The 24,266-nt window shown below is 32.1% G+C and overlaps 1 protein-coding gene across 1 annotated transcript; it reads left to right on the top strand.

Annotated features, from left to right (window-relative positions):
- The first annotated feature begins 2,323 nt into the window (after positions 1-2,323).
- On the top strand, positions 2,324-22,694 carry LOC135135155 (sensory neuron membrane protein 2-like). Its single transcript, XM_064064152.1, has 9 exons — positions 2,324-2,509; positions 19,349-19,509; positions 20,076-20,223; positions 20,883-21,143; positions 21,197-21,411; positions 21,840-22,036; positions 22,093-22,211; positions 22,266-22,391; positions 22,462-22,694. The coding sequence occupies exons 1-9, from the start codon at positions 2,381-2,383 to the stop codon at positions 22,642-22,644; spliced, it is 1,539 nt and encodes a 512-aa protein (XP_063920222.1). The 5' UTR covers positions 2,324-2,380; the 3' UTR covers positions 22,645-22,694.
- The last annotated feature ends 1,572 nt before the right edge of the window (positions 22,695-24,266 follow it).

Below are 24,266 nucleotides of genomic sequence, written 5' to 3'. Positions count from 1 at the left end.
TGCTGTAATATTATCAGGAGGAATAGTATTAGCAGACATATAGACTGATTTAAAGAAGTGACTAAATCCGTTAACAATATCAGTTGGTGTTTGTAGCGTGATATCCTTGTAGTGCATAATTCCAAGGGCTGCGACCAGGGGCGGCTTGTCCTATGAGGCAGGTGAGGCAGTGCCTCACCAATGAATTTTACGCCTTATTAGGATTTTTACTATTTTTTAACGACACATTTCGGCCAATAATATGTGTCTTTTTTCTAAAATTTAAAAAATAAATATGGAAAATTATATTCTTATTTTTATCTCAGTAGGTACTCGTTGCTCCCTTAATTAAACAGCGCGCTGAAACACTCGACACAACATGTATTTTGTGACGCGAATGAGGCAAACTCGAAGCTTGCCTCTACATCAGATATAGAAATCATATCGTTAATAGGCAAGCAACCTGCAATACACTCATAAGCGGTATAAGTTGAAAAAAGACAAAATTGAGGCTAGCCTCATTTCCGTGCTTGCAAAAGAGATAGACAACAATATTTGCGCGCGGAGAACGTGGGATTACAATGCAGTCTGCATTTGCAGAAGTATTCAAAATTAGGCCGTTGATTGTTTTGCCACAAATCTGTGTGTGCATAAATTGATTCAAAATTGCGGTAACAGAATTTTGTCTTAAAAGTGCCTACGTTTGCGTGTGTCGCGTTAGTGCTTTGTGCTTGTCATAATTTGATTTCGGTAATCGTTATTTAAGATTACGAGTAAGTCGGAATTTTTCTCTACTAACGTTAAATGACAATAGCAGTTCTGTTTTTTCTACTTTCACGTATGATGATAAATTGTATGTAGTTAAGGAATTAAAACGGCCGGTGCCTGATTTGAGTAAATCGTTAATTGATCTATAAAAAAGTTTAAAATAAATCCAGAGTATTTATGTTTTATATGTTTTTCGTTTTGTTTTTTGTTATAAATCAAATTAGGTTTATTTTATGTTGTATTTGATTTTTTTCGATATGTTTTCTTCAAAGTTTATTTTAATTTTGTTTTTTTTTAAGTTATATTAGTTTTTTCTGACCACGTTTCCCTTTCCTTTTGTCCTGTCATTCCCATCCTTTCCTTACAAGAGTTCCTTACACCTTCACGTTGGTTCTTGGTGGACAGTTAAATGAGTTTACAAATTTGTTTATTTGACTAAGTAGAAAATATTTAAGTAATCTTGATTTATTTATATTTTGGAGCGTATTGTGCTTTGCCTCATCAACTTTTCAAGTCATGAGCCGCCCCTGGCTGCGACCCTTCTTTTGTTGAATGAAGTTCCAAAACTTCTTTGGATCAGTTGACAATGTAGCTTACATGTTATTAATGTATAGGCGAAATCTTTTATCTATCAGTGTTTTCGATCTAGATAAATGTTGATTAAACATGTTACGGTAGGATTAGTGCCATATTTTTTTAATTTTTTAAGATAAGTTGATTTACTACGTAGGCAAGTAATTAAGTTTGATTTGTACAATAAAGTAACATTTGTTGTTGTTTTATAATTTCTATTTTATCATAAGTTTTAAAATTAACAAAGTGTAAATTAAAACAGTAAATTTTTGCATAAAAATTATGTACCCACGCAACTAAATAAAACTTTTATTAATCTCGTACAAATCATTTTTTATTACTAGCATGTTGTTAAAAGCAAAAATAGATTCTAATAATCCTGCAAGCCTTGATAAAAAATAAAAAGTCAATAGGTGCTGAAAGTTGTTGTATTTATCTAATCTAAAATTATTAGCTGTTGTAATAACTAATAACATTATTTTATTTCTTACCACTGTTCTCAGTATTTACCCATATAATTCATCAAAATGACAGTAACTGACATCATGGATTCACTTTATCTACAAGTTAGAATTATTACTGAAAAAAAAATACCGCTAATACTGATTCAAGTGCTATTACAAAAAAAATAAATTACCAAAGCAAATCACACAGTTTAATACCTGAATTCTAGTACAATCGTAATTTTATCTTATCTCTTCAATAATAATAAGATACTAGTCAAACTCAAATTTAAAAAAAAGACAATATTCATGCATGCACTGATTTTAAAAAATAGTAAGTCATGAAACTGGCGTCATTCACATAATAGTTTTGTGTCAAAACATCAAGATGACAGTTCAGTGTAGTTTGCAATGTATAGATTAATCTATAGATAACGATTTTTATCTTGTAAACACTTACTTGACGAATAAATTATCGATTTATTTGAAAACAATCAAATATATTTTATAGATTGTTAATCGATGATGGTGATAATAATAATGTTTTATCTGCAACGTTTTCATTAATTTTAGACCACATCACTTTGATTTTCAACGTCCATCTAACAAGTCCAAAAATGGCCTGTTCCTGCTGTAGTATCAAAGTGCTGTTTATTGTGTTGATATGTAGTGTCGTCTTTTTTATTGTGTCTCTTCTACTCGCGTTTGTGGCGTTTCCAGACATTCTTTACTCGGAAGTCAATAAAGTAAGTAAAGAAAATAAAGTAAAAATAAATTGCCAAAAATAGCGCAAAGTAAAAAATATATATCTATTAACCGTGTTCATAAACTGTATAGAGGTTAAAATTATATTTTTATAAACCATCTCGACTAGTGTGCAGAAATCCTTTACAATTTCTAATCATAATATTGAATATAAGTAAGAAAGTTACATATTTTGTCCATTTTTGAATCTGTGAAATTACTAAGTGGAACATGGAGGAACAACTAAAACTCCTAAGAGATGTTAACTAATATTAATACTTTAAAGATGATTTATGCACATTCTTTTTGAGTATGATTTTTTTGTTATCACATACAACTAGTGATGCGGCATCGACCCAAATGTGCCTCTGACATATCACTTGGTTAGCTGACAGTTATTGTCATGGTTAACCAAACCATGGCCGACTAGTATAAAGATTATGGCCTGTCCAAGAGTTACCATACGTGTTGCCATCTATTAATAATTACACTTAATAATTTAGCAAAATTTTAATTTTACTTGACATTATGGGACTTCAAAACGTGTAATGGTGGTTTGTTTCGGTTTGAATGCCTTTGTACCTTTCAAAAAGTGTTAATAATTCTTTTGTCGTTTTTGTATTATTAATAGATGGCAGCACGTATGGTACCTTTGGCATTCCTTTGGACAGGCCATAATCTTTATACTAGTCGGCCATGACCAAACAAGCCATCAATGTAAGGTCACTTTTATTTATCGTAACGTATACTATGGAAAATGGTTTTCGATAGTACGTTTCTAAAAAGTAGTACAACAGATAAAGTAAATTGTAGATATTACCAGGCTGGCCCTGTTACACCATTCATTTTGCAACCTTGCACTTTGCACATTTGACTTTCCAAACTAACGGTATATTCCACGATGTGAATTTAATTTCGTAAATACAAAACTTCTAAGAACTTTGCACTTTACTTTTAATTTTTATTCCACCATTATAAATTGTCGCTAAGCCGGTTTGAAAAGTCAAAAGTAGAAAATGCAAAATTGCAAAGTGAATGGTAGAAGGTTAAGTTTTTTAATAACTACAACGTAAGCCTTCTCTTTTTAATGTTTTAAGCTATCAGTGTTCTTGTATCAGCAACAAGCATGTTAGTATGATCATCAAGCAATATCACATGTTGTACAGATCAAATATTCATGAAGTCTGTATGTCCATGCATTGTTTATTCCCTAAACAAAAAACTGGCATGTTTTATTTGGGGAATTAAATTAATTACAGATGTTAAAAATATTTGTAACTAATTTGTTGATTTTAAATAATTCTTTATTTCCTCTTGTGTACACAAAAATTTTCAAAAACTAATTTCAATTTAAACACTAAAAACCTACAGATTATTATCTGAAGAGCGAACGGAAAGTTACTACTATAGATTTAGATAACCATTCAAAGGTGTTGCACCTGCGTTGACAGTATAGATAAAGAACAAAACACGTGACAAACCATGAAAAGTAAATTTTCAAACGCTTTATTTATGGCAGCTTTTTTGACCATTTTGATGATGGAGACAACTTAGTTAAATAAACGCATTGTCTCAGTTACATCTTCACATTTTTGATCAATAATGATGTTTTATATTAACATTTATTTTCAAAATGACTAAATAAATATTTGTCCTATTATACATAGTTTCACTACAGAAGTAGGTATATTAAATAATCTTTTAAGTGGTCTATTTACATATTGTTATCGGGCAACTTCTACATTCTTTTCCAGATTATCAAAACGAATCAGTAGTATTGTTCTTTATTTTATCACACAGCTTTTAGCATGTGTGAGAAAGAATTATACAACTGAGTAATATGGGGTCATCACTCAAAAATTCTACCAAATTTATAACCAACGTAAAATTAAAATAAGTTTAGATTTTTATTATATTTACTTTACAGTAAATCGACAAATTATACAGTAAAAGCGAAATTTATTTTAGAAATATACTAATACAGTGCTATTGTTGGCAATGAAAAAGTTTTATCTCGCTTCCAGGAATATAACGGTAAAGGAGTATAAGGGACATCACACGCTACAATTTTCTATTATGAAAACAAATATCTGCCCTTTTTATCTCCGGAAATTGGTTGCCTTTTTTAACTTCATTAACTTTTTTGTGTTGTCTATATCCACGAAATTTTGTTTAACATTGAAAAGGTTCCCATTTTTAAAAATTGTAAAAACCCTGAATCAGCATCTCCTGTAACTTCCTCTCTTATTTAACTTTATCCACCTGATGCCTTCGTTTAGATTTATCCTCGGTCTTCATTTATGTATACTAAATCGCAAAAAAATTAAATTCGGTACATATATTGAGAGCAGGTCCTTCAATAATTGTGACAATTGAACCCTAGTTACATCAGTTTAGGGATATGTAACCTTAATAATGTCAAGGACTACCACCTAAAGCTACACAATCTGCTACCCATCGTAGCATCAAACTGACTAAGTAGGCGATACCCCTTTATTCATACTAACCTTGCCTACTTGAACGACTTGCCCAAAATGTGGTAGGGTCTGCGGAGGATAAAGCAAATGTGAGATTGTACGACTCAGCATATTTCATTCATGTTCTATTGAGGATAAATCAGGGACGCTTGGAGGCCAAGGAAGGAAAGCTATTTCTGGCTTTGGTACATCTGCTGAAAAGTCTCGTGATATTGCTCTCTTTATTCTGCTGTACGTATCAAGAGTTTATTGGTTCCAGCACCTCTTGGAGGTAAGCTAGGCAACTGAATAACAATTAATGGAGACCCACTCTTAAAACATCTACCTTCACACATCATTATGACGATAATTCGTGTGATAACAGAAAAAGCAAAATTGCACCTTGTTCCAAATAAAACCGGAATTGATCCAAAAAGATGACATTGTTCCACTGATCACCCCAGTACAACCATTTGTCACTACACCGTTAATGGGAGGACTAACTGGGAACGTACGATTGCAACCGAAAGAACCTGATCTGGAGATTTACTGGTGTAATGTTAATTTGCCAACCCTCTACACTACATTAGACATCAGTTACTGCAAGCGTTGTGACTCGTAGTACGGAACATCAACTGGCGCGGTCTTGACTTTCACAAGTGCTCTTAAATGGTGTTACGGTGTTATTCTTGGATATTTAAACCAAGTTCACCACACTGTACTATGTACTAAGATTCCTGACAGAGCTGTTCAAAGTACTCAAAAAAAGTACTTGAAGTACCAAGTACAAAGTACTACTTGAAATAGTGTTCAAGTAAAGTACCAAGTACTTACTTTCAGCAAGAGTATTTCAAGTATCAAGTACTTTTCAGATGTACTTGAAGTACAAGCCAAGTACATTACTTCAAGTACTTACGAGTACTTGAAGTACTGGAGGTATACTTCAAGTACTTACAAATACTTGAAGTACTGAAAATGCTTCAAGTACCTACTTTCTAATTAATTGAAATACTGTAGAATTAGATAACTTTTCCTGTTTTTTTAAAAAAGCTTAATATATTTTAGAACTGAATTTTTTAATACTCAGAATTTAAGTATACAATAGTACATATTTCGCCACATAAAAAATTGCATAAGCATCAACTTAAATGCAGAATGGTACCTCACTTATTAATAATACTATGTTATTTATAAACAATATTCTTTTGAAATACTTTTACATCTTTTTGTTGACACAATGCCTTCGACAAAATTAACGTATATTTCTAATTTAAAATTTAAAATAAAATACAGGACGGCGTTGTCTGTGTATGCTTACTATTAATTTATAACAAAAACATCGGCGCTGTATGATATTTTCTCAGGCTTCTGTTGCCTTTTTTAATATTTTGAATTTTGGTTCACCACCAAAACATTCTGATTTTTTAATAAAGTTGTGTTAAAAATATATGAATTTTATGAACCGGTTCCGTGTTTAAGTTTGTGGGTAGTTTACAGCACCCTTAATCATTACCCATTGTGAAAGTGCACAGGGCCGGATTTGTGAAACTGAAATTTTTCAGAAAAACATTTTGAGAGCAGTGCGATACATGTACATGCTCGTGACATAAAAATGTTTAAGTCACTATGTTGCATTTTCAAAAAAAACGTATGAATTTTTTAAATAAAAAATAAAATGCCTAAAACGAGAGTCCATTTTCAGCGAAAACTATAACTCTTGAAAAATATCAAGGTGATCAAAGTAATTAGTCGTTTTTTACTTTTGCGGTTACCAAAAATGCTGAGAATTTTCTTGGAATGAATGCCCCATATTCCTGAATATATCTGTTTGCCACTTACGTATTTACTATTCTAAAAATTATTAAATTAACCTAAATACTACAGTGACTAAATAGTAAACACTAATCACTACGATGTTTGTCTAACTAAGTATGTAACTTTACACTGACAAATCACAAATAATAGGTTGGTAATGCTGTTCCGTGCATTTATACAAAATTTTGTTCCTCTAATGCCACAATACTTTCAGAATTTTCCTTTACATTTTCGATTGGCTTATTTTTTATTTTTACCTGAAAACCCAAAGAAGATGACATTAGTAACTGATAACTACAATGACTTCAGGGAATGCCTAACAACGGCTTTTGCGAAAATTCAGGTAAATATGTACTAAATTTATTATTGTTAAAATATTTCGTAGGGGTGTATTTATCTAGGCAATTATACTAACTAATCGCGAATTTATTTTATTATTTTGGATACGATTAATTGTCCTATAATTGGATATTATTCTGTTGGGCAAATATATCATTATTATTATTAATTTCATTAACTTTGTATTTTTTTATAATGTGAATATGTATTTTGTTCCATTTACGGAAGCGGCCACTGACCCTTTTGGGTATCTTTACCTGATATTGTAAATACAAATGTAAATTCAGTACTTCTGTAACCGTCCTGTATTTAAACATCGAAACCGAACGCTGTCTATTATTTCGCACACAACAAAACAAAGGTCCTTCGAGCAATATCAAAGTACAATTCGGTACTCATCAAAACCATACAATCATGGTCGTATCAACTGGATTACAAAAAACATTAGTACTACGAGCCGAGTTTCACAAAACATATTTCATTTTGAACAATATTGGGTTTATGTAATAAGCAATGCAATGTAATAGGTAAAGTTGTTGTACGGTAATAAATAAAATCCGCACAGGAAAGATAAATGACACTAATTAGTGTGACTTTTAAAATCATTGTTTTTCTGCATTACGTCCTTTTAAATTGTTGGTGTTCAAATAATTCATACAAATTAACAGATTATTTGAAACTGTAATGTGAGAAAATATAAGTAGTAATAACAAACTAAGTTTATATGGCTGAACCATGTATAAACAAAAAAAGAAAATTAGTTCTAGACCAAAATACAAAAAAGACAAAATTCATATATTCACAACTTTATATCGCTGAAAATTTTACACAGATCTCCGACCCTTCTGCTATCGTCATCCACTCTCAAATGACATATTTATGACATTAATTTTCTTACTTACCTATCTATCGGCATTATGCAAGTACCTATGAAATTGTACGTCATATTGTGGATAAGATATCCACAATCACAGATCAAAATATAACCTCACAGGAAACAAACACGATTTTACTATAAAAATACATCTAATCAAATAATTGAATTAATAACTTCAAGTATTTAATAGACCCTATTTTGAGATGTGAAAATTTCGTAAAATAGAGACTAAAGTATTTGAAATTTCCACTTTCATACTTCAAGTAATTCAAGAGTATTTAAAATACTGAGTGAAGTACTTGGAGTAAAGTACTTGGCAAAATCAAGTACTAAACTCAAGTACATTTTAGAAATACTCCAAGTACCAAGTACCAAGTACCTAAATATAAAAGTACTTCAAGTAAAGTACTTGAAGTACTTAAAGTACTTGAAGTATTACTTCAAGTACTTTTACTTGAAGTACTGAACAGCTCTGATTCCTGATAATCTGTTTTGAAGTATCACAATAGGACAAATTGACTTCTTGGAGTGCAATAATTAGTCCTCCCTAAAATGGGTTCAGTTGTGTTTGTTTTCTTACTAGAAGTGTAAATACACCATTTTGGAGTTTTACGGACGTACAATTTGTACTAACCACACACACGTGATCAGTTGGTACCCTCATAACCAGAGTTAGGCAGAGCCAAAGTGAATCAACCTTAATGGCTTTTGATTCCGTTAAGGGTTTATCTGATCAAAATCATCACGAAAATTGTGATGTTGAACAGTCATTTTTAATTTTTAAAGCATTTTAACATATAGGAGAACTTGTATAACTGAGGAAAACATAAAAAAAGTAGTCATTAAAAATTCCCGAAGTTGTAGGCCACGACTGCAATAGCGCTGGCGATCGGACGACAATGAGCATCACTTCCGTATGACTGAAGTCGGCTCATAACAGTATTCAGAAACAGCACTCAAAGAGCTCGGTTTTTGCTCAAATTATTCCATATGGTGATGAAACCATTAGCATACACGAATGAAGTTGTATACAACTTTTAGTTAAAAAAGCACTTTTTCCAGGTGTTCGTTTTTTCTTCATTTAATATACAGGGTGTCTCAGAAATAAGTACATTAATTTTAATCAGATATAAGCTCATCAAAATCAACAAGGTTTTCTCGGAAACTTTTTAATTATCAAGTTAAAAATTGTTAAAGTTTTATCCCAATTAAGGTTACCCGCCCATGGATCCTCAGTCACCCATGGAGACTGATAATTATTATAATTAACAATTTATGGTCAAAAACAGTTACTAGGATACGTATTTTTCTAGTCATGTCAATGTGACAAACATTTAGAGAGAAATTGTGAGTGCTGCTCCCTAATGGCGTATGGAATTTCATCGGCCCAAATGTGGGTGTTGATTACACCTTCCCTGGTGTATCCGGCATCATCAGTTGATGGTACAAGAAATACAAAATTTGCTTGTTCGTTTATTTTTCTATTAACCCACTCACAAAAGTTTTGCCTACGTGGTAGGTCTATTGGTTTCAATAACTGAATTTTCTGGTCCTCAAAGGGGTACAGTTGCTCTGAGTATCCTCCAAATACTACTCTCCGATACATCACACTAGACAGTGATGCGTGCTAGTGCCCGGTCGAGCTACGACACTCTCCAAAACAGCCTCTTCAATATTAGCAATTCTATTACTACATAACCTACCCCGATCCTGAGCTGCAAGTTCTAAAGATCCGTACTCTCTAATGAGATGCTGCAACGTTCTTAAAAGTGCACACATTGGGCAGATGACGATTTGGGAGGTTTTCTGAAAAAATTCTTTGGGCGCGAGCGCCGTTTCCCCGAGCCTCACCGTAGGTTAAAACGATATCGGTGGATTCAAGATTTGAAAACAAAGCCATTTCAACACATTTCGTCTATAAATTAGAAATCTGTGCCAAAAAAAAATTTAAAGAGACGACGTTTAAAAACATACACTTGACATAAAAATGATTGTCAGTGTCAAAAGGGTTGCTACGGTACCTTCTTATTTAAGACCCACCACTGACCCGGAAATGACCGGCATTCAGGCAAGACTTCTATCATTACGGGTACTAAGACCAAGTAATGATATGCTTTGATTAGATTAACAGAACAACTTTCGAGATTCTAGAATTACAGCATACAAATTAGTCTGCTATTATTCTCTAATCTCACCCCATCCCCAAAAGTCAAGCGTAACTACCGATCATTTATCCGCGCATCACATGAAAAGTGACCTACACTACTCTGACCTACTGGTGCTAATCTAATCTGACTGACATGATCAGACTGTTCAAGAAACTTACGAACAATATGACATGTTCCTAACAAAACAGCTTTTTGAATTTTGACAATTATTGAATCATTCAAGTGCAAAGACTTTAAATTCTCAACTAAACTATTTGGAACTACACCTACATTAGAGATAACTAGGGGTAGAATTGAAATTTTTTTAAGATTTAACATGGATTTCATTTCTATCGATAATTGTAGATATTTGGAAATCTTGGTGTCGTATGTTTGAATAATGTTGTTTGTGTTGGGAATAGCAATGTCAATGAGAATGGCTTCGTTCGTGTGTTTTTTGATAAGTATGATGTCTGGTCTGTTAGCTGTAATGTTTAAGTCTGTAAGTATTGTGCGATCCCAGTATAATTTGTATTTGTTATTTTCAAGGAATGGAGACGGAATGTAAGTGTAATAGGGTGTCGTATCTTCGATTAAGTTCATAAGTGTTGCTAATTCTTTGTGAATGATTTTGGCTGCGTTGTCGTGTCTAGCTTTGTAATCAGTTTGTGCTAGGATGCTGCAAGAAGAGATTATGTGCTGGATCGTTTCAGGTTTTGCTTTGCATAGGCGACAGCAGTCGTTTTTTATGTTCGGATCTTTGATGATGTATTTTCTATAATTCTTGGTATTGATTACTTGGTCTTGAATAGCAAACACAAATCCTTCTGTTTCGGCATACAAACTTGATTTTTTTAACCAAATCAATGACATCTTCTTATTGACATGATTTTCTTCTAAGTCTTTGTAGAATTTTCCATGTAGTTGTTTTTGTTTTAGCCCACTTATTATTTTATCTATTGTGTGGGGGGTGTGGATTTCTTCGGTGTTCGACAGATTTAAGGGTGTGTGGTTCAAATCTGCTCTTGTGATGGTGCGAAACATTTCATTTCTTTCCGCTCGTTTCAAGAAATACTTCTTCAAATCTGAGATTTGTCTCTGATATAAGTTTTCTAAGTTCTGGAAACCCCTTCCTCCATTCTGTCTTGGTAATGAGAATCTTTCAATCGATGATTTTGGGTGATGTCTTCTATACTGTGTGAAGATTTTCCTTGTTGCGATGTTTAAATTTTCAAGATCAGTTTTGGACCATTTAATGACTCCAAAAGAATATGTTAGCAGTGGAACGCAGAATGTATTTACTGCTTTCATTAAATTTTTTCCATTTAACTGTGTCTTCAATATTAATTTTAATCTCGCTACGTATTGATCTTTCAACTGTGTTTTCGTTTTGGTATGATTGATGTGGGAGGATTGACAGAAACCCAGATATTTGTATGTATCGTTTCGTTCTTGGGCTTCAATTATTTCCTTATTCTGTGTTATATGTGGTACTTGGTGAAACACGCCTTTTCTGATTGCTTGGGTCTTACATTTCTCAATACCAAAGGACATACCAATATCACCGGAAAATTGTTCAGTCAGATTTAATAGGTTTGTTAACTGATTTTGTGTACTTGCATATATTTTTATGTCATCCATATACAGCAAGTGACTTATTCTGTTTTCTCTTTGTTTGTTAATTCTTATATTGAACCCATAATTGCAGCTGTTCAGGATATCGGAGAGGGGATTTATTGCTAAGCAGAACCATAACGGGCTAAGAGAATCGCCTTGAAAAATTCCTCTTCGGATCATTATTGGGTCTGACTGAATTGTTTGTTCATTTAAGGTTATTTGGAGGGTGGTCTTCCAAAATTCCATGGAACATTTGAGAAAAGTGCAGATTTTAGTATCAATCTTGTATAATTCCAGAATTTTGCATAACCAGGAATGAGGGACAGAATCGTAAGCTTTCTTATAATCAATAAAAGCAGTATATATGTTTCGGTTTTCTTTTCTAGCTTGTTCACAGATGATGGAATCTATGATTAATTGCTCTTTGCAGCCAAAGGATCCTTTAATACATCCTTTCTGTTCTTCATTAATGATGTCAGAGTTAAAACAGTGTTGATATATTTTTTGTGTAATGCATGAGGTTAATATTTTATAGATTGTCGGTAAACATGTGATAGGTCTGTATTTTGATGGATTTTTTGTGTCGTTATCTTTAGGTTTTAAGTATGTTACACCATGACATAAGAATGTTGGAAAAGATGATGGGTCAAGAAGGAACTGATTTAAGTGATGTAGTAAATGAATATGTACACAATTTAATTTTTTTATCCAAAAATTATGGATTTTGTCTGGTCCTGGTGATTTCCAGTTGTGTGTCTTATTGATGGTATTTATTAATTCGGCAAGTGTTATCTGATGATCATTCATTGGTGTAACTGTGGATAGTTTATTATATATATGAGGAATCCATTTGGCAGATTGGTTAAATTCAAATTCTTGAGACCAAAGTTTTGACCAAAATGTTGTTACATCTTGTGAACTTGGTAGTTCACCGGATAATTGAGTTTTGCTTGAATTAGTTAAATGTTGATAGAATAGTTTTTCGTTGTTTAAAAATTTAGTGTTATGAATTTTTCTGAGATGTGATTGTTTGTATCTTTTAAGTCTTTTGCTATATAAGGAAAGCTTTTGTAATAGTGTATCTTTAATTTCGGATAGTGTTGTGTTGTACTCATCGTAATCAGTTTGATGAAAATTATTGTTGGTCAGTATCGAATGCATACATGTCATGATGTGTGGTGTTTTAACTCCTCTAAGGTACTGTGTTATTTGACCTAGTTGTTTTCTAATGTTATTAATTTTATAATTTAACCGTGTTTCCCAATGAGGGGTGGAGGGTATGCGATTGTTGTTTGTATTTATTATGTTATCTTTACATGTGTTAATTTGAATACAAGTTAAAGCTGCACAGTAGATAATTGTATGAAGTTTTTCAAAAGAGATCGAGTTTGTGAGATATTTTGGTAAAATGAAGGAGTTCATTATTTCTACAATTGCCAGAAACTTTTTAGAATAACACTGGCGGGGAAGTGATTGTCTATCATTTGGTTTTAATTTAGAACATGTTTCGAAAGTTAATTTAAATTGGTCTTCAATTTCATTTTGGAAATTAATGTGAAATTTAAAATTTTTGTTGACAGTTTTGATTAATGTGTCTTCTGTGTTGTAGTACGTGTTTTGTAGATTATCTGTGATGTTAATTTGGTTTTGGATTGTTCTTGATGAATTGTTAAGTGATTTGTCAGTTAATGTGTTGGTAATTTGTGTTACGGTTGTGATCTTATTTTGAGGTGTTTTGTTTAATAAATCTTTAGTAAATCTGTCAGTTCGTGTCTCTGGTGTATTTAATATACTACTATTACTATTTTGTGGTATAATTGGGATCTTATTTTGAGATGTTGTTTTTGATAAATTGGTGACAGATGTGTCAGTCAGTAATGTATTTGGTACTGTGTTGTTGATATCTTCAGGAAGTGGATTAATGGTTTTAGAAAGTTCATTTTTTAATTGTTCTAGAGTAAGTTGAGGTATGTAGTTATTTTTAACTATAGCTCTACGTTGATCTGCTAAATTTTGAATGGTAACTGGAAAATTTGGGTACTCACGGCTGAAGGCTTCGTGTAGAGCTGTACGATAATTACTTACATCAGTTTCATTGTTTGTAATTTTATAATATAAGCGCATAATATGTAAATTCATGTCTAGAGACCATTTTTTACGCTTTTTCGGTTCTTCTCGTCTTCTAATGGTCTGAGGCTGATTTGTCTGAGAAACATTAGAGACTAATACGTTGTTAATTGTCCTTGTGGTAGTGTTTCCCGAGGTGATGCCACTTGCTCCATCGACCTCTTCGGAGACTGCAGTAATAGGTGTTCGTCGGATTTCGAGTTGAAAATTCTCCGTTGTAGGCGAAACAATTTGGTTTAGACTCATTTTTTAGTTGGAAATGTCAGCGTTGACAGTTGATTATGAAAAAAGGAAATTAAGTGCAAATATCGAGTTAAATAGGTGGTTTTAATAGTAAATACAGTACCTTGCACTATTATGAGTCCTTTTGAGTCAAATAAAGGTATTGAATCGAGTTTTATCCAAAGATTCCGCCTTGTTAAGAAATTTACGAACAACCAAAGGTCACTTTTTTTTTTTTTTTTTTTTTTTTTTTTTATTGTTGTAATGTTGTTATTATTTAAGTTATTATTTAAGGTGAAGATAGACCGCTCGTGAATATATGGGTGGGAAAATTCTAAATTCGACTTGAGTTTCCGAAAAAATGCTATATAAAAAAGTTATTTCGTTTCCCATGTTCTGTTAGAGGTTAAAATTAATGCACTTATTTCTGAGGCACCCTGTATTTAGGAATTTTCAATTTTGGTAAAACTATTTTGTATAACCCTTTTCTGCTAATAAACGCTCTCTACAATTTAGAATAGGATAACATTCATTTTACATGGATTGTTCTGATACATTCACTGATTTTTTTTTTTATTTTTGCGTTTATACTCGTAGTAAGTGATGCGTCTAGAAAACATTGCAAATTGTCCTGTTTGGGTCGACCTACAATTTTTATACACCTGATATATGGATGTAAACCCTAGAAATGGTTCATAGAAAATCTACTAGATCTTAATCGAGATCAAATACAGATCATTAAATTTTCTTACAATAAACAATTCATAAGTGATGATAACGCTAATGTGTCGGGAATTATGCTAAAGGAATAAAAATTATAAATCGTAGTACTCTGATTACGAATGTATACAATTATACATACCTCAGTCTCCATTCTCATTTAAATTATAGAGTAACATTGTCATGGTGTTGTCACGTTTATACATATACGGGGCATTTCAAGAGAAGGAATCACCCTAATGAACTATTAACTTTTTATTTTGAAAAAAATCTAAAAACAACTCAACTTTAATTTAGGAGGAGAATTTAAGAGTTTGTTTTTTCATTTATTCGAAAACTCAAGGAAATTCTTTCATGTTTAAAATTAAAAAAGTTTATTTGCTTTGCTGCTACATGAACGAGGCACGCAAAAGTTTTTAGATAAAGGGACTCTGTAACTAATACACGTAAGCTAGTCCAACACATTAATTCTCTATATTAGGTCATGGTCATACTGTATTACTGTTCTGGTAAAATAATATTACCAACATGTGTTTTACGGTTTTGATAATAATAATTAACCATAGAAAGTGGATACCTCTCTTTAACTATTAATGAATTTGTCAGTAGTCAACTAACATTTTAAGTTTATTATATGGGTTATTAATTAACTGTAATCTTATAAGATGTTCAAAATGAGCTCTACTGACTTCATCTAGTGTTTGAGCTTGAATTCAAATTAAAAAAATATATCTAGACCTATGTATATTGCGCAAAACTGCCAAAATTATTACCTACTTTGATGCTCCCAAATGATCCTTTCCCTTAATTCATTCAAAGATTCTAGTCATGACTGACTTAAGATAGCAAAAAAATAAAGTGAGATCTGGTGATCTGGCCGACCTGGAGAACTTCTCTTCTGGCAATCTACTGTCTCGGAAATTGCTTTTGAATTTTTTTCAAAATAATCCAACCAATGGATAAATTACTTATTTAAGGTGACAACTTTTCATTGAAATGCTCTGTATTTAACATTTGTGTGAATACATACAATGGTCAATGCAGTCACCACAAATTTTCAATTTTACAACTAAAACACAAAGTTTGCAAATACTCTGTGGCGGCACAATAACACGTCGGTAAGCGAAGAAAGATAAGTCGGCTCGTGATCTAGTGGTCTGGATGCTTGCCTGGAAAGCGAGAGGCTCGAGTTCGATTCCCACCGAGGTAACAACATTTTTCTTCGCTTACGTACACATCTATACTTCTATACTTATATAATAAAGCTGAAGCTTTTGTTTATTTGAACACGCATATCTCAGAAACTACTGGTTCAAATTCAAAAAATCTTTTTGTGTTGGATAGTCCATGTATCATATCTACATATAGGCTATATAACATCACGCTACGATCATTAGGAGCGAAGTAGCAATGAAAAATTCGGAAAAACGGGAAAATTATTCCTCCTTTGACAGCTTCCGTTGCTTACGCTGCTTAAACGGTTAAAGTTACGTAAAAATCATGTATGACGAAATTGTTCCCCTCTAAAAGTTCTAAAGAAAAGTCCGCGACAGCATATGTCTATCTTTTAAGGTCGAGTCAGTATAACCTTTTTTATGGTAATGAAATTTGTTCTAAAATAATAATGCATTATGTATAAAATTCTCGCGTCACAGTGTTTGTAACCGAACTTCTCCGAAATGGGTTGACCGATTTGTATGAAATTTTTTATGTATATTCAGTAGGTCTGATAATAAGTTGTAAACTATTTTTAAACCCCTAAGTGATAAGGGTGGCCCACCCTAAAAAATGCTTGTCTATTTTTTGGACAAAATTTTTTATTTTTATTTTTTTAAGATTTGGCATCAAAAAATACAGATAACCCTAAATTTTCACCTTTCTACCACCAACCCCCATTTTTTAATCGTCTATAAAGTAAAAATCAATTGTTGTTCCTGTTAGTCTCGCTAAAACTCAAAAACGGCTTGACCGATTTGAAATTTTTTTTTATATTACGGGGATGGTTTATAAATAAAAAAAATAAGGATATACTTAAAAGAACAGTTAAAAAATAAAAAAATTCTAAACATTTTGTATGGGAATCGCCACTTCGAATTAATTTCAATAGTTGGCGTTTCTGACGGACCTGTCGTCTAACTGACGTGTCATACAAAACTAATTCTTCCGTGCGATTGTGAAAAGTATATTGCATTTCAAATCGTTCTTTGTTTTTTCGTAAAAAAAAACGTCGTTTATTTTAAGAAAAGTCTTGGTTAAAGTGAATTTAATTACACATTGCGAAAGTTTCTTATTCATTTTGATCTGCCATTCTTTTTACCTATATTCACTTTGTTGGTTTCGACAAAACCTCAAATTTTACCGTTATTCGAGGATTTAATTTGAAGTTTTCAATATTTTAAAATTCTCAAGACAAAATTTACAGATTTGATTGACTGTGAAAATAATTCTGTGTCGTTTTATGAAGTTCATTAGAGAAGACGACAAGCTGACATAGGTCCACGAAGTCAATCAAATGTGCGACGAACTACCTCAGGTGCAAACCGCAATGATTTATTTCATAGGTAATTCGGATACGGAAGTTGATCAGCGTTGTGCTCATAATCAACATAATCAAACATTGAACTGATTGAAGCGAGACATTGGGTGGTATGAATAAAACTGAGTAGATACTCATATTCGAAGTACGAAGTACCTACTTCATTATTACTCTTATATACCTGAGCATCTACTCTATGTACTGAGTACCTACTTGGAAACATTGTATCTCCCCGGACACAAACTGAACATCTACGCGTTTTGTGAGCATTTAATCTAGAAATGAGCATCGGCGTGGCAAATAACTGAGCTGTCTGTAAAGCAGCTTAGAAAACCAGTAAGAACTTTGTAAGAGTGAATTTTAACTAAACATGGTGACTTTCATGAACGTGGAACGTCGTCAAAAGGTGCATTCAGTTTGAAAAACACATTAGGAGCAGGAATATCGAAAACTTTTCATTTTATTTATGCACAAATTGTGCAGTGCGTTTTTATACACTTTTAACACTGGCCATAGAGATTCCCATCTCAAGGTGTCTACCCCATGCTAACTTATATTTTGGTGACTCGATTTTTGCCTTGATGGTTGAACACTGCCACTGTTGTCCTTTTTTGTTGTATCGAGATGCTACTTGGGCATCAACTGTTACTTACGTATTAGTATCATCTAGAAAAACTAGAAATATTTTGATTTGATGTTCGAGTAGATACTTCGTATTTCGAGTATGAGCATCTACTGAGTTTTATTTATATCAACCATTGTACCACCAAAAGTATAATGAAACCTATTCAGCATTTTCGAGTTGAGTCTGTTCTTCACACAATTTTGTGATGACCTCATCAACATTTACTATCAACACGTATACCACCTTGGATTGGTGCAGTGTAATACTAAAAATAACTGTATTGTATTCCCAAAATTATATGCGAAAATCGAGTGAGCCATTCCATCAATTTTTTGGGGGGAATAAATAAATATTCTTAACAATTTACCATGCTTACAATAACTTTAAAATGTCTGCAAGATCTCAATGTATTCATTTTTGCAACTCTTGAGTTATTCACTAAAATAAATTGACTGATCCATATATTTTTTTGAGTCACTGTAAAAGCAAATCTAAAAAATATGAATGCAATGATAAATTATGAAAATATACTGATGATGTTTTCCACATTTTAGATAGGATTTATTCGGCAAAATCTTGAAATGACGTCTTCAAGTTTTTGGGCTTGATAAACAGATATATTTTGATTGAAAACCTACCATGTCAAACAGTAACTTCAAAACGTCTGCAATATTTCAAAATTCAGTTTTGCAATTCTTGATTCAATCAATAAAATAAATTGACTCAGTGATTAATTTTTTTGAGATAAGCAAAATTAAAAAATATGAATGGAATGATAAATCACAAGTATAGTCTCATCCTATTTTGGACATTTTAGATAGGATTCATTTGGCAAAATTTTGGGCTGACGTCATCAGTTTTTTGGAGGGGATAAGTAAATATATTTTGAATAAAAATTTATTATGCTTATCATATGTTTAAAACATCTGCAAGATTTCAAAGCATTCGATTTTGCAGATTCAAAATTAAATTGTAGGTGAAACGAAGTTCACGGGGTCAGCTAGTTTTTAATAACAAGGCTTAAATTGAGTAGGTATGGTAATAAAGGAATATCTCCAAAAAACTTCACGCTCTCGCCGAAACCTTCCCTTTAATTAAATGGAAAAAGATGCTCACGAAGTGTTTAGTAGATCATGCCTTTTTTAGTATATTCGAATTTATAGACATGAATCTTGCCATTTTTTGTCAATTACATTTTAACTTGTTACCTTCTGTTGTTTAGTTATATTGTCTGTACTGTGATGAATTGTTTTTCCTTTTTCTTGTAAATAACAAAGTGATGAGTAAAATGCAAAAACATGTGTAAAAAATATTCACAATGAAAGTCTTTATTTTTACCTACCTCTATTTTAATTTCTAGGCTACGAGGCTTGACGAAGGTACGGAGCAGTATGACCGGTTTCTTGATCTACCATTTCCACTCACATTCAAAGTTTATCTTTTTAATGTTGAAAATCCAGATGAAATTTTAAAGGGTACTGCCAAACCGAAATTAAGTGAAAAAGGACCTTATATTTACAAGTAAGTATGTAGCAAAGCTGTGTCCTGCTTATTTTTATAAAATGTATTATGGCCTACAATTATATTAGGTACAAGCAACCAAGATTTTAACACTGAAAGTAATGAGGTATATTTAACATTAATTGTTTACAAAATTAAAGAAAACTATACGCTTCGAATTAAATTTTACAAATCTCAGCTTCCCTGAGTAAATTCAGTTAACTTTATTATTTGGATTCCTTTTAAATTTAAACATGCTTCTAACTCATGGCAGTTTTTATGTATTATGTTGCTGCTTTTTATTTGTATAAATTAAAAAATTGTACACTTAAGGAGATTTTTTTAAAGCAATTATAAATTAGTCATTTTAATATTTTCGTGATTTATAATTATAAATTATAAGTTTTAAAATAACGCATCAAAACTAATAACCAACTTACTGTCACATACCATCCCAGAAGAAACTATTGTTTATTAATTGTTATTAATTATTGTTAGTAATTTAAAAAAAAATTATATGTAATCGCTTGCAAGTTTTATTTTTTACTGTAATGATTTCTCCTGCATGTAGGTCATTTTCATTACAGGCAATACAGACACAAAAAAATATTAGAAATAGATGAGGACGAAGATACAATTTCATATACCCAAATGGAAACATTTGAATTCGATGCTGAATCGTCGGCACCTTTGACAGAGGATGATATGATAACTGTTTTAAATCCTCCTCTGATGGTAAAATATTTTGAATTTCTTATCGAAATGAATGTTGTATTATGTTTGTGCGAAATCTTTAAGTGTAAATATTGCACCAGAGGTACTTTGCTGTTTTTTAATTAATGAAGAGTTTTAGGCCTTGCCATATATCAAGTACCTACCATTTTATTTCAAGAAATGAAAACATTTTAACGGTTTGGTAAGTCAGGGAACTGTCGTTCATTCACTGTATAAATGAAAAATTAATCAACTAATATCCTAGATATAAATAAACATTTTCTCGAATCATAAGTTTGTTGTTTGTAAACAGAAAGCGAAGTCGGTCGCGAAAAATAGCACAGATAACCTCTAATTTTCCCATATTTCAAATTCGTTATTGTTAACGGGCATAAAAATCATGCCAGTCAATTAGATTATCTCTGAACAAATAAATTATTATCAAGGTAGCTGAGTACTACAAATATTTGATGTCAGTTTCTTATCAAAGCAAAAGTAGCTATACCTATATTTTTTTTTCTAATAAATTACATCTAACAATAAGCAAAACTGACTTTTCACAGTTCTTACAAATCTGTATCGAATTTTTAAAACAGACTTGTTTGGAAGAGCGCTGCCATAATCTAACATTCATTAACTTGAACACTATGTAAACCAGTCAGTAATCTTTAATGTTGTAGTCAGTTTACCACCTTGCAGAAGGCTTCATGTTAGCAGGAGCAGTAGATAAATGTATAAGGCCCACGTTTCCAGCGGGTTATGACGAAATTTTTATTAAGGTGCCTGTAAGACATCTGATGTTCGAAGGCTTCAATTTTTGCAGAAATAAGGGTAGTGACTTGTGTTCTCTTGTCAACGACATTGTGTGTACAATAGCATCAACAAAACGAAACTCTGATATTTTGGCTGATTATTCGCTACAATTTTCATTCCTCAATTATGTTAGTAGTTTATAGTTCCTCGTAAAAATCCATTTAATTTTTTAAGTTTATAGAAAGTGAGAGAACCCGACGGCAAGTATACTGTAAAACGAGGTCTCGATGACATCGATCGTTTAGGTTATATATCGGCCTGGAACGGCATGAAATATACCAGCTACTGGGGGGACGGTACTACATGTAGTGAAGTCAGAGGAACTGATTCAACACTTTATCCTCCGAGAATTACTAAAGACAATGAATTTTATATCTTTGCCACAGATATTTGCAGGTGTGTAAAATATACTTCTACAAAATATATAATTAACTTACTTTCCAATATATACGACATTTTATTTTAGCTAATTTGTTGAAATTATTTCAAAACTACTACCTGTGTGGATAGGATTTACAAAATATATCCTATTTAGTAACTTTGTAAAACTGGCGTAATTCTTTCAGTTTGAAAGTAACTGAAGGTAATTTTTGTTTTTTTAACAGAACTTTCAAGCTGTTTTCAAAGATTTTCATTTTCATGTTTCTATTGTTAAATTAATTTTATTATTAGAATTAAATTACATACCTATTTCCAAACCATAATGTCTACATTTTCCACCGCAGAATTTGTTTCTTGCACGTGTAGCAGTTTTGAAATCATTTGTAATCAATTGATGTGTAACACCCTCCATATTTTTAAATCTATTCTAAATTATTTTTTAGGTCCGTAAAAATTAATTATATACGAGAAGAAACTTATAGAGATGTAGATGGCTACATGTTTGGTACAGATAAGAACACACTGCAGCCCTCTACTAATAATTCAGAAGCTGACTGCTTTTGTACGAAGCAAAGTAAAGATGTCGATGGTCAAAATAGCTGCTTTTTAGACGGTGTTATAGATATGCAAAGTTGTTTTGGTAAAATTAATATAAACTCACATATATATTTTTTAATATGTAACGTTATTTTTTAGGTGTTCCAGTACTGTTTTCCTTCCCACACTTTTTGTGGGCTGATGAAAAATATTTAAATGGTGTAGATGGACTAAGTCCTAATGAAGAAGCACACAGGACTTATCTTTTAGTTGAACCAGTTAGTATTTATATACATATAGAGCTCATAAATATTTTATGTAATTATTTTTAGAACACAGGAACTCCCTTAAAGGGAGTTAAAAGAATTCAGCTAAATGCGGTTATTAGACCCATTGCTGGGATAAAATCTTTGATTGATACCACAAAGGCTGTTTTACCTTTGCTATGGATAGAAGAAGTACGTAAATATATTCTTCATATAAGTAAAACCAACATATTTTAATTTACTCATTTCTACATTTCTACAGGGGGTTGCATTGACTGAAGAATATACAGATGAACTACATTCAAAATACTTTGATAAAGTTCAAATACTAGATGGGTTCAAGTGGGCACTGATTGCAGTATCTGCATTGCTCGTAGTCATATTTGGAGTACTAGTGGTTAGAAAGAGGTTTTTCAATAATACTGGCCAACCTGATGGGTTGTAATATATTTATTTGTTGAGTGTATATAAATAAATATTTTTTATTAACTCAAATCTTCCAATACCTATGCGATGATTTTTGCTTTTACCTATGACTCTAGATAATGTTTCAGACAAAAAGTGCACTAATTAAAAGTGAAAGTAGGCGTTTTACAATCAGCAGCAAGTTTTAGAATTCTTTTGAAAATATGGTATTTGTATTAACAATGCCTTTTTGCAGCTTAGCACAGTATACTTTATATTGTGCTGAACATTAAAATCTTTCATTTCGAGGTACAACTTCTCTGATTTTTGGTAAGTATGATGCGAATGGATGTGTCTTGGGTTGCTGTAAGGTAAAAAAAAAACAGTACCATACACAAGAAATTAACTTTATAACGCAAATGATAAGAATAATTTAATTTGGGTAATTTTTTAAAATAGCTTTGTAAAAAACGTAGTTGCAGTTATGGAAACACATATCCATTTTCACCTTGTTTTATAATACCGAACTCGAAGAGGTAAATATGAAGAAACATGTTTTCTAAATTTTGTTGATTTACTTTAGTGCATACAAAATATAATAGAAGGTTCTTGGGGGTTCTTTGCGTTTCGATGCATGATCGAAGAGTACCACTAAAATGGAAGAGGGAGTATTTTATTAATCTATCCACTCGTAATGAATGGAGATATCGGCGATGAAGATGCGCGCTTTTGGGATAAAAGACTGTCCAGTTCCCCAGTTAAGCGTGTGGGTCAGATAAACACGGGGGCAGAAATCGAACTGATAATATGGCCGAAATTGATGAGGGTTATAGTTATGATAATCAGACCGCAGATGTCCGTTCAGTTACGGACTACCCTTCGGTTTAATTTTAGAATAACACAACGCTGCTTCATTGCACTCTGCTTTCCCGTTCTCCTTTCTTAGCCGTTTTACTAATCAAGATTTCAGTTAATTTTATTTTTGTGATTATAAATTTCAAAAATAAGTGAACTTCCTGACGGGTAAGTTGAAAATTACGGTCAGAATTTACAATGTGCGGGTACTTTTTCTTGTATATAACAGTCATTAACGAATTTATTACAACTTGCAATTGCCTCGACCAATATGTACAAAACTTACGGCCTAAAACTTGCGTTACGTTTCTAGCTGTGGTAAACCTCCAAATTTGTGTTCTAATGGCTCTTCTTGTAACTTAATGCTCTCTAAATGATATTATCTAGTGATATTCTTCATAGAGAACTCTTTCCCACCACATGCGCCGTATAGATTATACGAGTTTATCTAGAGAGGATGCAATTATTTTTGCTGCTAAAAACTTGCTATTGCACTGAAATTGATCTTTCATCAATAACCAACATTGTTTTTCTATTGATATTGTGATTATTGATAATTGGCATACTTTCTTTACTTTTGTTTTATATATTCCACTATGTATTTTTTCGGAAAATAATCACTTTTTAATAATCGCTGATTTTGATAATGCAAATAGTGACAGGATTCTGTGACTCATCAAATAGTTTCAGATCATTCTAGGGCTTCACCCAATTTAAGTCAATTATATCATAAATATTAGCAAGATTTCCTTTCGCTCTTCTCAAGCTATTCAAATTCTGTGTTAACAACCGTTAACACAGAATTTG

The sequence above is a fragment of the Zophobas morio genome, unplaced genomic scaffold, assembly GCF_036711695.1.
Source record: "Zophobas morio isolate AGI-343-1 ecotype UQ-CSIRO unplaced genomic scaffold, CSIRO_AGI_Zmor_V1 ptg000024l, whole genome shotgun sequence".
Lineage (NCBI taxonomy): Eukaryota > Metazoa > Arthropoda > Insecta > Coleoptera > Tenebrionidae > Zophobas > Zophobas morio.
Note: the sequence above shows the minus strand (reverse complement) of the source record. Positions and strands in the feature narration are given on the sequence as shown.